The sequence below is a fragment of the Myotis lucifugus genome, unplaced genomic scaffold (genome assembly GCF_000147115.1).
Source record: "Myotis lucifugus unplaced genomic scaffold, Myoluc2.0 scaffold_17, whole genome shotgun sequence".
Lineage (NCBI taxonomy): Eukaryota > Metazoa > Chordata > Mammalia > Chiroptera > Vespertilionidae > Myotis > Myotis lucifugus.
Window position 1 is genome coordinate 7,228,388 of NW_005871065.1, and position 16,265 is coordinate 7,244,652.

A 16,265-nucleotide genomic window follows, 5' to 3' on the forward strand; every position below is an offset into this window, starting at 1 on the left:
AAATCTTCATCATTTAAAGAGAGGAAAACACTCCCAGGCCTTTGAGACCTCAACTTGAGATATTCTGATTTAAATACTTTTATACTATAAATATGTATAATATTCTATACATTTGTTGTACATTCCCTAAGATAGTCAAATCCAGTTGAAGAAATAGAACCCCAAAGTGAAGCTGAAATTGATCTAGCGAGGCACAGAATTAGAATAAAATGTAAGAATTCTTCACTCAGCCGCTTATCTGGCCTTTAGATTAAACATCTGCTGTAGTCCTTTCAGAAAGATTGCATCAGTAAGCATCTTAATATCATCAGGTTCAGGATTGTCATACCCACATTTTAATTTTAATACATACATTATAATGCTATTAAAATAGTTAATACAAATATACCACAGATAGGAGAATGCACTCTTTGGTATTTCCTTCAAGTGGATATCATGTATTAGCCACATCTTTAAAGGGAAGATAAAATGTTAGGATATAAAGATGACCTGCTTTGCTTTTCAGGGATTAAAGGAGAACTGGGTGATATGGGAGACCAAGGCAACATTGGCAAGACTGGGCCCATTGGCAAAAAGGGTAAGCCACATCTTCCCATTCTCCAACAGCAATTTCAAGCACATTGAGCATACCTTTGATATATCTGAAAGGTTCTTTGGCATAAAAATGATCTTTCTTTTATAAATATAAGTATTCTATTTCTTCACATCTTGGCTGGTCAGTAGTAGAAAACAATTATTTAATATAACTCAAGGTAGCAGAGGACACTATAATTTTATTTTTTGAGTGGACTAATAGTAATTCCATGTCAGTGATCTATTAACAGGACAGAAACTTGAAATGAACATCTTTTGTTTTCAGTCTTTTCCTGATTCTGTACATAATTACTGCTTCAATACTACAAATACCTCTATTACAAAAATAGAGGTAACCTCCTCTTTATTACCTAAATACTCTTTTCTTATCTTGTCATAAAGCCCCACATACATAGCAGGTTGTAATTGCTTCTGATCTTTAGTAATTCATACAAGCATTGTTCCACTTTGTTTGAAGATACAAACTAAAGGAGAATCAAAATATTATTGCAAGAAGCTCAGATGATTTAGGAACACTGGACTTCTTCAGAAAGAATTATAATAATAACTCTATGACTACTATAAGAACCTTCTGGGAGAGTAGACAAGATTGACATGAAGAATTGACCTGGGTCTTGAAGGACAGTAAGATGCTTATGGAAATGGAAAAAAGGCATTTGAGGGGGATACAAGAAATAGTTGTGCAAAGGTACAGGTCAGGGGAAACTCGGTGCCTTGGGTAATAGAATTCCACAGCCGTGTGTTACCCTCCAGCCTTCCACACATGCTCGAGCAGCTGCGTAATTCAACATGTGTCTCACAGCGGCCAGCTGTGTGCTCCTGTGAGCAGGCTGATGGATGAGGTCTGAGCTAAGGTTGTGGCCTCTCGCCTGGCATCCTGCAGTGCAGTACTTCTCTCCCTACTCTCTTCCAACTCATTCCTTTGAGAAATTTCCTTCGGTCTGCATTTGAGGGCAGGGATAGAGGGCGGCGCCACTGAAAAGAAATCGCTATGGTTATTTTTGATCCAGTATATTCACCTGAGGGTGAAATCCTCATAGCTGAGAAAGAGCTACATGGACCGCTCAGAGTTCATGAGTCCTGCTGCAGAATGTGCCTGCCGTGGGTTTACCATGAAGCTAATAAAGCTGTGGCTTCAAAGCCCACACATGTTTGGGCCCTTCCCAAGGCCCTGAGAGGATCCTTAGCAATAGGTGCACATGTCTTGGTAAAGTTGAAAAATAAAACATTTTAACCTCAACTGGTTAAAATACTGCATCTCAATGTTTGTAAAAACTAGTGCCCCCCTCCCAACAATTTTTTTAGACATATTGCCCCCTTTAAAAGCTTTTTTCTAATTCCCCTCCACTCCCCTCACCCCCCCGCCCCCACCGCTATGAAAGTTTAATACCACCCACAGGCTATCTATTTGCTATGGACCCTGTGTAGACTGAGAGTTCATCTCCTTTCAAGAACTGACTGCTGCGTCCTTGAGGCGATGTTGTCCCCATTGAGAATGTGCAGGTTAAGATTACCGTCTCCTTTTGCTTCAACGTCTCTTCATCATATTCCTCATTGCGTTAGGTGGTTTTTGGAGAGGATGCCATGTATTTGGGAAGCTAGCTAAGAAGAACTTGAGAGAAATATTTAGTTTGAACTTCTTTATGTAGTGTGCAGTTTCTTCCATGTACAGCTAACAATTCTCTGAAGGAAGAGTCCCCAAGAATACGCCTACCATTTACTGTCCAGATCTATCCAAAGTCATGATGAAAAAGTGTGAGGGCAGAGATTTAGATCATTATATGAATGTGTCCTAGGCCATCCAATGCAAGAAATACGTGGATTGTGGAAAAGAAACAAGTTTTGCAATGAATAGGGCCACTCTGTAGAAAATTTTCCAAATCTAACAGCTCATATATATGAAGAATACTTTGTAGAAGTAGTTTTAAATTCGGTTTTTAATGATAGCAACAACATTCAGATTTATGCTGCAGGCCATGAGAAAATTGCCTACGTTAATCCTGATGCTAGTCATTCTTAACAAAAAAATTAACGCAATTACCCAAAATGATGCTATTATTGTTATGGGAAACAAAAAGTATAGGTGTTCGGGGGTGGGGGGATTCCTTTGGAGTAAAGTCCTCACCATGATCAAAACAGTTTTGCACAAAATCTACCCTTGTCACCTTCCTGTCCTCATCTCCCCCACCACCTCACCTGGTACATGGTAGGTGCTCAATAAACATTTATGAATAATTCTTTTTTTAAAAAAGAATGACTAGCTGAATAAAAAAAATGTCCAAAAGATATTTAAAGCCATTGAATAGGACTTTAGGGTTCATAATCTGGAGGAGAAGGGAACCACTGCAAGATAAACCACACATTCTATACCTACTGCTTTTCCTCTCAAATCATCACCAGTTCATTAATAAGGAAGCACTATGAGACTGAGGGCCTAGAGCAGAAAGTTGCTCAAATTTTGCAATGGGCTGCCCAAGAAGGCTGGCCTTGGAAAATGCCACTCCTTTTTATTTCAAAAATAAAAATTTCCAGTTATAACTCCAGAAAATTCTGGGGGGAAAAAACCATTTCATTAAGCATATACTCATCATGTTTAAAAAATCTTATCCAACTAGGAATAGAGGGAAACACACTTAATAGTTAAAGGAATGTCAACATCAACAACAATAAAAGACTATTTAAAAATTATACTCAATAATGAAATATTCAACACTTCTCTCCTGAAATTGGGAATGATGATTCAGCCCTCATCACTAATTCTAATCAACATTATAGAAGTTCTAGCCAGACTAAAAATGCAAAAACAAGAGATAAGAATCATAACAACTGGAAATGAAGGAATAAAAGGATAATTATTTGAAGATGACATGATTGCATGCCCAGCAAATACAAAAGAATCCACAGATTAGCTGTTTATATTATTGTTTTTAGATAGCTTAACATACAAAAAATTTTTATTTTTACATACCAAAAACAATTTTTAAATAAAATTAAAAAGGTGCCATTTATCATAACATCAAAGTTATCAAATATCTAGGAATAAATGTTAAAAGATGTGTAAGCCCTTCACAACAAATGTTATCTATAATAATAAAAGCTTAATATGCTAATTAGACTGGATGACCTTCTGGACGAAGCTGGGGCTGCGAGGGAACCAGTGCCTGCCAGTGGCCAGAAGGAAACCTGGGTCCTTGGTGCCGGAGGGAAGCCAGTGCCAGCAGCCAGGGGAAGGAAGGTCTATTCTTGCACGAATTTTGTGAATCGGGCCTCTAGTGTAATGATAATGAGAGAAATTAAAGAATATCTAAGGAAATGGAAGTAAAGCTACATTCACAGAGAGAAAGACTCAATATTGTTAAGATGTCAGTTCTCCCTAAATAGATCTATAGATTCATTGCTCTCTCAATTAACATTTTAGAAATAGTTCTCTTGAAATTTAATAAGCCAATGTAAAATTTTTGTGAAACCTGGTCGGTATGGCTCAGTGGTTGAGCATCGACCCATGAACCAGGAGTCAAGGTTTGATTCCCAGTCAGGGCACATGCCGGGGTTGCAGGCTTCATCCCCAGTTGGCATGCAGATGGCTGTCGAACAATGATTCTCTCGCATCTGATGTTTCTCTCTCTCTCTCCCTCTCCCTTCCTCTCACTGAAATGAATAAAAAAATATTTTAAAAAGAATTAAAAAATAAAATAAAATGTATGTGGAAATGAAAAGGACCAAGAATACCTAAAAAAATCTTGAAAAAGAAAAACAAAGCTGGATGACTTAAATCACTGAATTTAAACATTTATTATAAAGTTACAACTATGAAGATAGTATTGATTTAGTACAGAGACAAATAGATCAATGGAAAGGATTAGAGCATGCAGAAACAGACTCCCACACTTGATTTATGCAAAGTTGACATTACTTTGCAGTGAAAAATGATGAGCCTCTCAATAAATAGTGCTAGGTCAATTGGATATTCATGAATGCAGCCAAACATATGTAGCCCATAATGTATGAAAAAGAAGAATTATAGAGGCACAGAATTCATTTATTAATTAAAATCTTATAATCCTAGAGTGCTGATAATGTGGTATTTGTCTAATTTTAAAATTTAGTGATTTGTTTTTATTTCTTTTGTATAAGCATTTATTTTTATAACCACTTTTCTATTTGTAATTTGGTATTATTTTTTTAAATTTTTATTTATTGATTTGAAAGAGAGAGAGAGTTTGTTGTTTCACTTCTTCATGCATTCATTGGTTGATTCTTATATGTGCCCTGACTGGAGATCAAACTCGCAACCTTGGCATATTGCGATAACGTTCTAACCAACTGAGCTACCTGGCCAGGGCATTGGTATTATTTTTCTTAATGAGGGCTCCTTAAATTGTATAAGTTTCAGATAAAATTCATTATAGATCTTTTCCTGACTGTATCCAGCTTCATTCAACAACTAGTTGAAGGAATGGAAAGGTGTAGCCAAAAAGTGGGATGCTGGACATGGAGATTTCTGAGATGCAGCCTTGTTAGATGAGGGCAAGAGCCCCAGTACTGTCCTGGAATGGGCAGAAGTGGAGGGGGAGGGTACATCACTGCCACGAGCACCCCCAGAATTCAAGAACTTCATTTTTGAATGAGTTATTCAAGATTCTGCATGATCTTAGTTTTAAATGTGTCAACTAAGAGAGATGGAGTTCATGACCTTGAGCCAAGTCTTAATCCTTTCATAGATTAAGACTAGGTAACTTGGGAGGGTGGTAGATGACAGAGACTAGGGAGGGTCAAGAGTTTAGTATGATTTTCTGGGTGTCAAATGTTGGAAAAATAACTCTGGAAAGGATAGAGTTAAGCTGACCTTATCTTCTTCAGGACAATTCAGCATTCACACTCAGGTGCATAAACAACACCTCACACTTCGCATTCCTCTCTCACTTTACTCATTGTCATGGCTTATTAGCTTGTCTGTTTTGCCCTACAGACCATGAACTTCTAGAGCCAACAAATGAATGAAAGATTTATTGGGTCAATTTGCTTAAATAAATATAAACTATATGTGAGTACCCTATTTTTAATCATTTTATCCTAATGCCTATTTTATAGTAGAAACTTTCTAAATGTTTGCTGCAGTAAGGATGAAAAAAATGAGTGGTAAATATATTATTTCTAATCATGTAGCCCTCTTTTCTACCCTTTATTTCTTTAAGTACCACTTTCCCTTAACATCAATTTTCAACATTGACTAAGATTTCTTTCTCCTCCAGAGATATGCCATCAAAATTTATGAGCATGTCCTGAAATTTTTTAAAAATGGAGGTTCACTGTTCTGGCTCACCTGGATTAATTTCATTTTTAATCGGACTTTGAAATTTATTGCCCTCATTTTGTCAATAGCCCTTCTAAATTTTTCACTGACTCAGATTAATCTCAACTTTCTGGACTGGTCTTAATGTCACTTGCTTGGACAGGTAGCTTTCTGGATGTCAATATTTTATTTCATGAATAAGAAAAAATAATTTAATATAGGTAAATTAAATCTCATGACAAACAAATGCTTTTACTTAAGGTCAATATCCTTTTACAGTGAAAGCATTATGATTTTTATTTGTTTAAATGCAACCTCTAATTCTTCAATTTTAAGGCAGTTATTACAAACATGTTTCCACTCATGGACCAAAATAAGTCTTTGTGTATGGCTTTAAACCAGAATTTGCTTGGGCAAAATAGACATTGTAAGTCCACATCCTCCATCGACTGGCTAAGTACTTGGTATACTCACTTTTACCACAATTCTGATTTAGGAGACAGAAGCTAACATTGGTTGCACATCTTCTATGAGCCCAGCACAGACATAATCCTATGATAAAATAACATTATCTAATATATCCTCTTTAATGATCTTAGATATTAGGTACCATTATTTCCACTTTAAAAATCAGAAATGGAAGCTTTAAAAATGCAGTAACCTGTCCACATCTAGCTAGTAAGTGACAGAGCCAAGATTCAAGTCTTGGTTGTTCAGACTTTTATAGTCTTTCACTCCACCACACTGCTTTGCCTTTTCCATCTGTAAAAAAGGAAAATAATTTATGTCAAAATACTGGAAAGTCATCACGGTGCTTACATCTTCTCATGGAAAAAAATCAAATTATCAGTTCAGGATTTTGTTTCCCACACTATTAAGATTTAATGAAAAGCTATTGCTTCAGTGAAACTTTCTCTACTCTGATCCACAACCATCTTTGGTTTCTCCAAATACCTATCAGACATTTTCTTTATTTCACTCTGTTAATACATGATGGTGATAATGTCCCATCTCCTTGGTCCCTAATATGAGCTATGTTTTCCTTAAAAATATTTTTTCCAAAGCAAATATTCTGTTTATGCTTCTTTTATGTCCATCATTGGGCTTACCCCAGAACTAGGATCAATTTTCAGCCCATGTTAAATTGAAAGGGATTTACATGTAAAGAAAATGCACTATCTTAAAATAATTAAAGTATTAAACCATATTCATATGATCTTCAAGCCCATATTTTTTATGGTGGTGCTAAGGACTGGTACCCCTTTCAACTTTTGATAACATTTTTGAGTACTTTGAGTTCTTTCATTAAATCATTGGCTAGCTCTTTTGGGAAGCCCCATGAACTGGGGAGTCAGAAATGGTTGGCTTCAGTACCAGGGGTGCCATTGAATTGCTGGATGTCCCTGAGCAACTAATTGTGCCTCCTGGATCCTCAATTTCTGCAGTGGTATAATACAGATAATGATAGCACCTAGTTCATTGGATTTAATATGATAACATCTATAAAGTATCCAAAACAGTACTTGTCAAATGATCAGCACTTAGCAAAGCTATATTTCCTTTCTTTAATGCATTCAAAATCTATTCTTATCTTTTCCAATTTACATATAAAGAATGAGGAATTTGCAGGACACAACTTAGGTGTGAGTAGATCAATGGTATATTCCCGTGCTTTTTCCCTTACTGTACCTCTGCTGTACATTACCTCCTACCTTGCTCCCATCTCCACTTGCTGAAGTTTTCAGAACCAAGCTCCAGTGCCATCTCCTCAAGAGAGCCTCCTTCATCCTCCCATCTGGAGTACTACCTCTTCTGGCTCCCTTCCCAAAGTATGTGATCTCTGTTCAAGGTCTTTCTTGCAGTATTATCAGCACTCCATTGTCATAGATTTCAACATATCTCATTTATTCTAAGCACACGTTCTGAGGTGTCCTCCCACATACTTAAACTGCATTCTGGATTTCAAAGACCCCCTCCTTTTGTGTGGCGAGCTCATACATGACTGGCAACACTGTAAAGAAAAGTGTCCATGTATGTTGATTTAGAAAAACTCAGCAAATCCTTGGGGGCCAGCAGGTGTTCCTTTCTGGATGATCAACAGTCAATGTGTACAGGACTATTAATAAAGAGCACTCAGCAAGAATGTCCAATGCCATGGTTACTAGCAACATGTGATTGAGCACTTGAAATATGGTTAGTCCAAACTGACATGTGCTACAAGTGCAAAATATATATCAAATTATGAAGCCTTAATACCAAAAAAGTAAAATATCCCATTAATATTTTTATATTGATTACTTATTGAAACAACAATATTTTTATATATACATTAAATAGTATATAATATTTTTAAAAATTTAAAGCACTAAGCAGATAGTGATGACAAGATTAGCTAATGGACAGGCAACATGGGACACCCTATGGGTTTTGAAAAGCTCCCCCCTTTTGGTGGGAAAGGATAGGGTTAGGCAAAATCTCAAGGCCAACTTTGTTCCCCCTTACATTGCCCCCTTGGGTCATATCCCCAATTCCCTGGCTATACCAAACCCCCTCAAGGCTAAGCCACATACTCCTTTCTAGTCTGGATGACCTTTACCCTGTATTTATCCCTCCTGAGGCCTTTCTTCTTCTGTTTCCAGACCACCTTTGAAGCATTAACTCTATTTTACTTCTATCATGGCTTCTCTTTTCATTCTCAAGAGCTTAAGCTAAACATTTCCTCTTGAAAATCAAAGGCTTTTGCTTTCAATGGTTGTGTCTGATGTGGCCATAAGAGCTTATTTTGAAGTTAAAAAAAAATCAACATTTTTTTTCTCTCTGCTTTAATAATCCTGATTCTCTGAGTGGATACCTCTGACTGAATAAGAAAATGATGGCATACAAAGAAAAGCAGAAGGGAAAATTATCAAGGTTGATATTTCAGTAAAATATATTTGACACTATTTTATTTATAGATTTTGCATACATCACATCTCTTCTAAAAGTGTGTAAACTCTTTCAAGTCAGAAGTTTAATTTTGTCTCTTTATATCCTCTCAAAGTACCAAGCCTTCTGTCTTTCACAGGGTAAGTAAATAGTAAATATTTGAAAAAGCAAATAAGTTGAAAAAGCACAATACATGTTTTTGAAAATTCAAGGGCAACGCCATATGGAAGAATTTTGGTGCATGATAAACCAATGCTGCAATGTGTTAATCATTTGATCCAGATATACAAAACAATGGTACTTTTCAAATTAAAAACATGCAGAGAATTGTATTAGCCTTGCTCAGAAGGGCACATTATAAACACAGGTTTGCAGGATAGGTGACACAAATTTTAATGTTTCTTACACATCCCACTGGAATTCTACATTCAATCTAATTCAATTATGACTTGTTTGATTAGTTGTACCTGTGCAGCCAACTCCAAATCAAATTATTCATACAAAACCAAGGCATGCTGGTGGAAGATATTACAAATGAATTTTAAAACTGTTTCCTCTGATTTTAGCTGATCAAGATGTCTGTCTGAAACGATTCATTATTTTAATTGTTACTTCTGCGGCTATTGTTTCTATTCAGGTGACAAAGGGGAAAAGGGTTTGCCTGGGATTCCTGGAGGAAAAGGCAAAGCAGGTACGCTTGCTAATCTTGCTCCTTAATTTCTGGCATTATTCCAAATGTATCTCCAAAATAGATTTATTTTTTATGAAAAAGAAAAAATAAAAATATTTGCAGTACCTATTTTACTCAAGGTAGAGGAAAGAAAGAAGGGAACTTTCCTCTCTATTTGCTGGTGACTTTCCAAGCCCTGGGGAAGGGGTGATGGCACATTCCGTCCCGTCTGCTGTGGGGAAGCATCAGGAAGCAGCCCTCATTCTGCTAGACCAAGAGGAAAATCCACAGTGGCCTCAGCACTAGGCCTGGTCAGCATGCCTGACATTCCACCAGCATCTCAACCAAATACTGGCCAGCAGTTTGCCAGAAGCAAATTGGCCTAATCTGAAAGCCCTGTGATTACAGGACATCAACGACCATGGACACTCTCTCCAAGTACTGAGAGTTTCATTTCCAGAGCTACATGCAGGGATAGAAAGTACTTGTTTGGGGGGGCTTCAGTTGTTTCTGTCTATAGGGGTATAGTAAAGACTAATTCTAAGAACTGTTTTAAATTCCTTATTTAACTGAGAATATGGAGAAATAAAGCTATAAGTTTCCCCCTCCCCTTTGTCTAATAAATTTCTATTTCTTTATCAACCACCTTAGAAGAAAGCAAAGAGAAATGTTCATATGAAGCAGCCACCAAATAGAAAAGAATAGAATCATTTGAATTTCACATCATTTTCCTTACAATTCCTTCTGTGTCACAGTATCAGTAGGTAATTGAAAAAAAAAATAGGTAAATGAGCAAAGGGTAATCCACAGATGTGACAACTGGCTCTTGAAATAATACATTGGATATTTTCACAAGATTTAAATTTGGTCGTCAATACATTTAAGCTATGCTTCAAGTGGGTTATCAGATTTTACGTTTGAGCCCTAACCGATTTGACTCAGTAGATAGAGCGTTGGCCTGCGGACTGAAGGGTCAGGTTTGATTCTGCTCAAGGGCATGTACCTTGGTTGTGGGCACATCCCCAGTAGGGGGCGTGCAGGAGGCAGCTGATCGATGTTTCTCTTTCATCGATGTTTCTAACTCTATCCCTCTCCCTTCCTCTCTGTAAAAAATCAATAAAATATATATTTTTAAAAAAAGAAAAGGAAAGAAAGAGGCACAGCTCTGCTCATCTCAACTCCTATGAGCTAAATTCATGGTGGCATCATTTAAAAAGAAAAAAGAATTCACATTTGATTTCATCATGAAAGGTTTCTCTTGCCCTTGGAGAGTTGTGTGAGTGAGTGAACAGTGCAGTAATAGAAGAGAAGACCAGCCAGAAATCGGTTTTCAGAAAGCTGCAAAGATTTTATTCTGAAATTGGAGAGTCACATCCTGTGTTCCACAAAAATGCCAAATAGTCCACAACATGTGTGCAGTGGCTCATCGTATTTACTTTCCTTTTTAAGAAGATGGTTTCGAACTGTGTTTCGACTCGTTCACAATATTTTTAAAGATATATTCTGAATTCCTAAAGGCAGTGTAATTTGGAAACCTTATTTTTAATAAAAGATCAAAAGTATAGCTGCTCACAGAGAAACATAATAGACTAGAAAAAGATAGTAAATGTTGGGAAGAGGGGGGTGGCTCCTTTCAACTCATCCGCATGTGTTTCAATAAGAATTCACAGTTTTGTCCTTTGAAAGGTACTGTCTGTGATTGTGGAAGGTACCGGAAAGTTGTTGGGCAACTGGACATTAGTGTTGCTCGCCTCAAGACATCTATGAAGTTCGTCAAGAATGGTGAGTGTATTCTCTTTTGCTTTGTGCTATTTATTGATTTAGTCTTTTTCAACATTACAATTCCAGTATTTCTAGCAGGAAATACCTTGGGTTGGGCAAAGGACTACTAAGATAGTGTCATCAGATTAAAGGTCTCTCAAAATACTAATTATCCACGCCAACTCCAGGACGCTTCAAGTCCACTACATATATTTGTACATACTGCATTGACTATGGGTAGAAAAAGTTACTTTCTAAAGAGTGGGGACAGTGAAAAGGTCAGAGTTTGGCAAGACATGCTTTGAGAATAAAAAGGGACAGCAAGACTCAAACAGAACGATCATCTCAAAAAAGAGAAAGTGATAATAAAAACGATAGCTATTTCCTTAAATACTTGGAATATTAATAACTATGATCTAAGTGCTATGATTAAGATGAAGCTTAGGAAGATGATCTTGCCCATAGATACAGAGCTAATGAACTGTGGAGCAGGGATTTGATTACAGGTTTCACACAAATTAATAGGGACATCATGTGTTTCTTTAAATTTTGCAACTTTTCATATTAGTCATTTTTGTTATCCTTGTCCATAGTTAGCAGTTACACCCTTAACGTGAGGCTAGTGTTCTCTTCTGAGACAGTATGAATGTGGGAACTATTGTAGTTAGTGTTACAATTGGTTTCATTTTGTTGTACTTTCATTTATTGCAATACAGCTATATTTGTTTACATTATTGGAAGCACACAGACGCCATCTTGTGTTCATCCTCATCTTGTAATACTACAGGCAAAGGAAATGCTCAATATTAACTATCAACCCTAATTATAATTCTGGTTATAACCTGCACACAAGATGCAGTCTCTGGCGTGACTTGGACACTCATGAATAAACCAGACCTCAGAGGTTCAACATACAGCAATAGTTCTTAACATTTGAGTGGCCACAGATTTCTTTGTGCATTTTAATTTATGAACCCTGAAAAGTATATGTTGATGTCCCTGAAGCCCAAAACATATATAGCATACTCTGAGCTCGAAATGATTCTGCGTCCCCAATTCTGTCTTGAAGCTTACTCAATAGCTCAGTCTACTTCATGTACCTGGAGTGAAGTATGAACAATCTCAAAAGATGTACGTGTTCACAGCCCTGGAATTGGCCCAGAGTGGAAAAACTTCTGAATTATTCCCATATCAGTGTAATAAGCTTCTATCCTCCTTTGCAATGTTGGAAGCGCCAAGACTACAGAATAGCAAAGACATACTTATAGTTCTCAAGACGTTCACAGTTTAGTAGAAGAGACACACAAACAATTAGACTAGAATGTGTTGAGTACTAAGAAGTGGGGAGCAGGGGATAAGACTCCCCAGTGTGTGCTCAGGGAAAGGCTCCTCTGGGATAAAACACTTACACTGAGATTGAAAGGATGAGTAGAGTTGTCCAGGAAGAGGAGCAGTGAGAAGAATTCCCAGGCATGAAAAGCATGGAACTGGAACAGAGAAGGGCATGCTCATGGAACTATAAGTTTGGCAAAGGCATAAACTAGGATGGAAAAATAGTCTGAGATGAGCTGAGATGCAGTTCATATAACAAGTTTGTGTCAAAATAGCTCTTGCTTCAAAGTTGTGTGGGAAGTTAAACAGGAATGGCAGGGAGGACAACTGGTAGGAGTTCTTTCTCCATTTGAACACCAGAAAGGTGGAGAAAATATTAAACCAGTGCCAAGCTCATCATAGGGCCTTGCAAAATAATTGTAGACTTTTGAAGAAATGTATTTAAACCCAGAAAAATTATATACTTGCCTTTTCTCTTTTTGAGATAAATAATTACACTCTTCTCTGCAAAGTCATAGCAGGGATTAGGGAAACGGAGGAGAAATTCTACTACATCGTGCAGGAAGAGAAGAGCTACAGGGAATCCCTGACCCACTGCCGGATCCGGGGCGGCATGCTAGCCATGCCCAAGGACGAAGCTGCCAACACACTCATCGCGGACTACGTAGCCAAGAGTGGCTTCTTCCGGGTCTTCATCGGGGTGAATGACCTTGAGAGGGAGGGACAGTATGTGTTCACGGATAACACGCCACTGCAGAACTACAGCAACTGGAAGGAGGGGGAGCCCAGCGACCCCTATGGTCATGAGGACTGTGTGGAAATGCTGAGCTCAGGCAGGTGGAATGACACGGAGTGCCATCTCACCATGTACTTTGTCTGTGAGTTTGTCAAGAAGAAAAAGTAACTTCTTTCATGCTACACATTGGTTATCCCCTGTGACTACCATTGCTGTTCTTTTTATCTATCCTTTTCTCCCCAGTTATGCTAAATTTGTTCTGACTCAGGACAAGTGGGAAATGCTAAACTGAGGTTTGGAATCTCCATCGCCCTGTTCTTTGGTGACAGTTTTAAAGATTTGCATATATAGTATAGTATTGAGCCAACAGCTTACATGGATCTCAAGAGAGAGTTTGAATTGTTAGTTGTGTGGGACGTGGTTGTTTATGCCTCAGATAAAATGTTCTCTTGGCATTTGCTCTGTCCCCTCTCCCTAGAGCCCTAATCGCTCTCTACCTGGCCCAGAAGATAATTGGGACAGTTGGTTGGTGAGGACTAGGATAATCTGTCATTCCCAAAGTCAGACATGTGGGAGGGTCTTATGTTTTCTAGAAATGCCAAGATATTATTCATCTTGGAATCCAAGATCCCTAGTTCTTTGATCAGTCATCACCATAGCCATCCTCATACTTGCAAGTCCCTCTTGTTCACACAAACATAGGAACACTTCACCCCCAACCTCTATATGAGGAATTTCTGGGCCAGTGACCTGTTCCAGGCCATATGGAAACACACAGAATCTTTTTGTGCTTCTGACCTACAATTTTCAGTGAAGAGTATCAGGTAGCTGCCCTGGCTCCCTTCCTTTAGGCCTACAACTTAATCCCAGACCCCCGGATGATTAACTCTCTGACTTGAGGAAAAGGGACCTTTAGAAATTAAAAAGAAAATAAAAAGAAGAGTGTTCCCAAACAATATGATTTCTAATCCTCCTGCTAAATTGCCCCTTGCTACTATTATGGCTCCATTTTTCCTTGTCTTAGGTTGACTCATATCAACTTTCCTCCCTTAGTCATGGGGAATGACGGGTGGGGTTTCTGAAGCCTTTGGAAAACTCTAGAAGCTTCCAAGTGCTACCAACATCAAGTCTCTAATCCCCCTCCTCCCTATATCTAATTTATCACTCGGGGTAACATTTTGTGGAAGGCCCTTTACTGCCATAACTGCGTGTTGTAAAATCCCAGAGCAGAGATGCCCTTTCTAGTACTCTGACATCACAGGAATATCAAGCATGGAGTTTGGAACATGCCTAGGACTCACATTTACTGAGCTGATGAAGTTCTACTTTGAACTACAGATCAAACTTCTAAGCAGCTTTCATTTTGGAACCTAAAAATAAACAGTTCAACAAAACTCTAGAGTATCCCCTTTTACATTGCTGCTCCAGTTATAGTTTGTGATATATGATCAGACTCTTTAAAATGCTGGCAAAATGGTTAATGAACTTAGAGAAACAGATCAACAACATATGTTCACCTTAAACCATCTGTTCATGATTTCACCCATGACTAACTGGTTATGAGATAGGATTTAATTAGGATATTTCTGTGGATTTAACAAGGGTCACAAACTCAGGTATTACAAGGGCCATACAGATGACATAAATAAATGAGGTGGAACAGGTGGAATCCTGGAACACTGAAAACAGCTTGCCCATCTAAAGGAACCAGCTGTTTCTCGGTGGCTGCTATTTTTGCCATGGAGGACCCAATGTCACTACATGTTCTGATATTTCAAGAGAAATCAGAGATCTGGAATTTAACTTTATATTTTTCAAAGTTGGCATATAGTCAATTTTTAACCCAAATGTTAAGCCATACAAAACAGTCTGCTAGCCAAAATCATGACCTTTCCATTTCTCACCTCTTGGGGAAAGTTCCAAAGATTCTAACCATATTCAATGTCATTAGGATACAGTGACATCAAAGTTAAGATCTCCCATTGATACCTCATTCAGTTCAGCTCAATCACAGGAATTTCTTCAGTGTTTTCCACTCATCAAGTTAATAAACTAGTTACTTATTCAGGCTTTGAGACTGTGACATATGATATTTTGAAGGCAGGCAGTTTAATAAAAATCACAAAGAGAACACCATATCAAAACCAATATCTTTGGGTCAAATGTCAGCCAAGAACATGAGGCACAAGACTCTAGGAACACTTGGAGGAAAAGAAAGGGGAAAAAAGAGAGAGATAATTTACCAAAATTATCAAATTTACCAAAAAGAGAGAGATAATTTACCAAAATTAAGCCATTTGAGAGAAAAGTAGTAAACCTTGCTAAAGAGCAGTAAACCTTGCCTAAGATCTCCACTGGAATTCATATTCTAATTTTTTCTGAGACCCTAAAGTATGAATATTTGTTGTATGTATTACAAGTGCTATTATGAACTCTATTATGATTATGATAATAATAACAGCATTTTTCCATGGCTCATCTTTGCTTCCAATGCTTCCAAGAGAAGATCACAGACCTTCAAAGAATAGGCTTCATCCTTCCACCTTGCCTAGAGGAAATGGTTAAGGTACCACAGACTTAATTAGACCTATTATGAAACTTGCTTTGTGCTTTACAAAATAAACACCTTCACATATCAGATATCATGTGATTTTGATAAACTTTGTGAGTACGAAGGGCAAACATTTTTCTTTTTATTCTTTATTGTTTAAAGCAGTGGTTCTTAACCTTCTGGCCCTTTAAATACAGTTCCTCATGTTGTGACCCAACCATAAAATTATTTTCATTGCTACTTCATAACTGCAATGTTGCTACTGTTATGAATCGTAATGTAAATATCTGATATGCAGGATGGTCTTAGGTGACCCCTGTGAAAGGGTCGTTCGACCGCCAAAAGGGTTGCGACCCACAGGTTGAGAACGCTGGTTTAAAGTATTACATATAGTATTACATAT

At 37.6% G+C, this 16,265-nt stretch overlaps 1 protein-coding gene across 1 annotated transcript in view; it reads left to right on the plus strand.

Moving 5' to 3' along the window:
* COLEC10 (collectin subfamily member 10) overlaps positions 1-13,620 on the plus strand; it is a 34,382-nt gene extending 20,762 nt beyond the window's left edge. Inside the window, exons 3-6 of the mRNA XM_006085237.3 lie at positions 506-577; positions 9,450-9,503; positions 11,169-11,264; positions 13,088-13,620. Of these exons, the coding sequence (XP_006085299.1) occupies positions 506-577; positions 9,450-9,503; positions 11,169-11,264; positions 13,088-13,479 (614 nt within the window). The 3' untranslated portion in view covers positions 13,480-13,620. The remainder of the gene's footprint in view (positions 1-505; positions 578-9,449; positions 9,504-11,168; positions 11,265-13,087) is intronic.
* Positions 13,621-16,265: the final 2,645 nt, after the last annotated feature.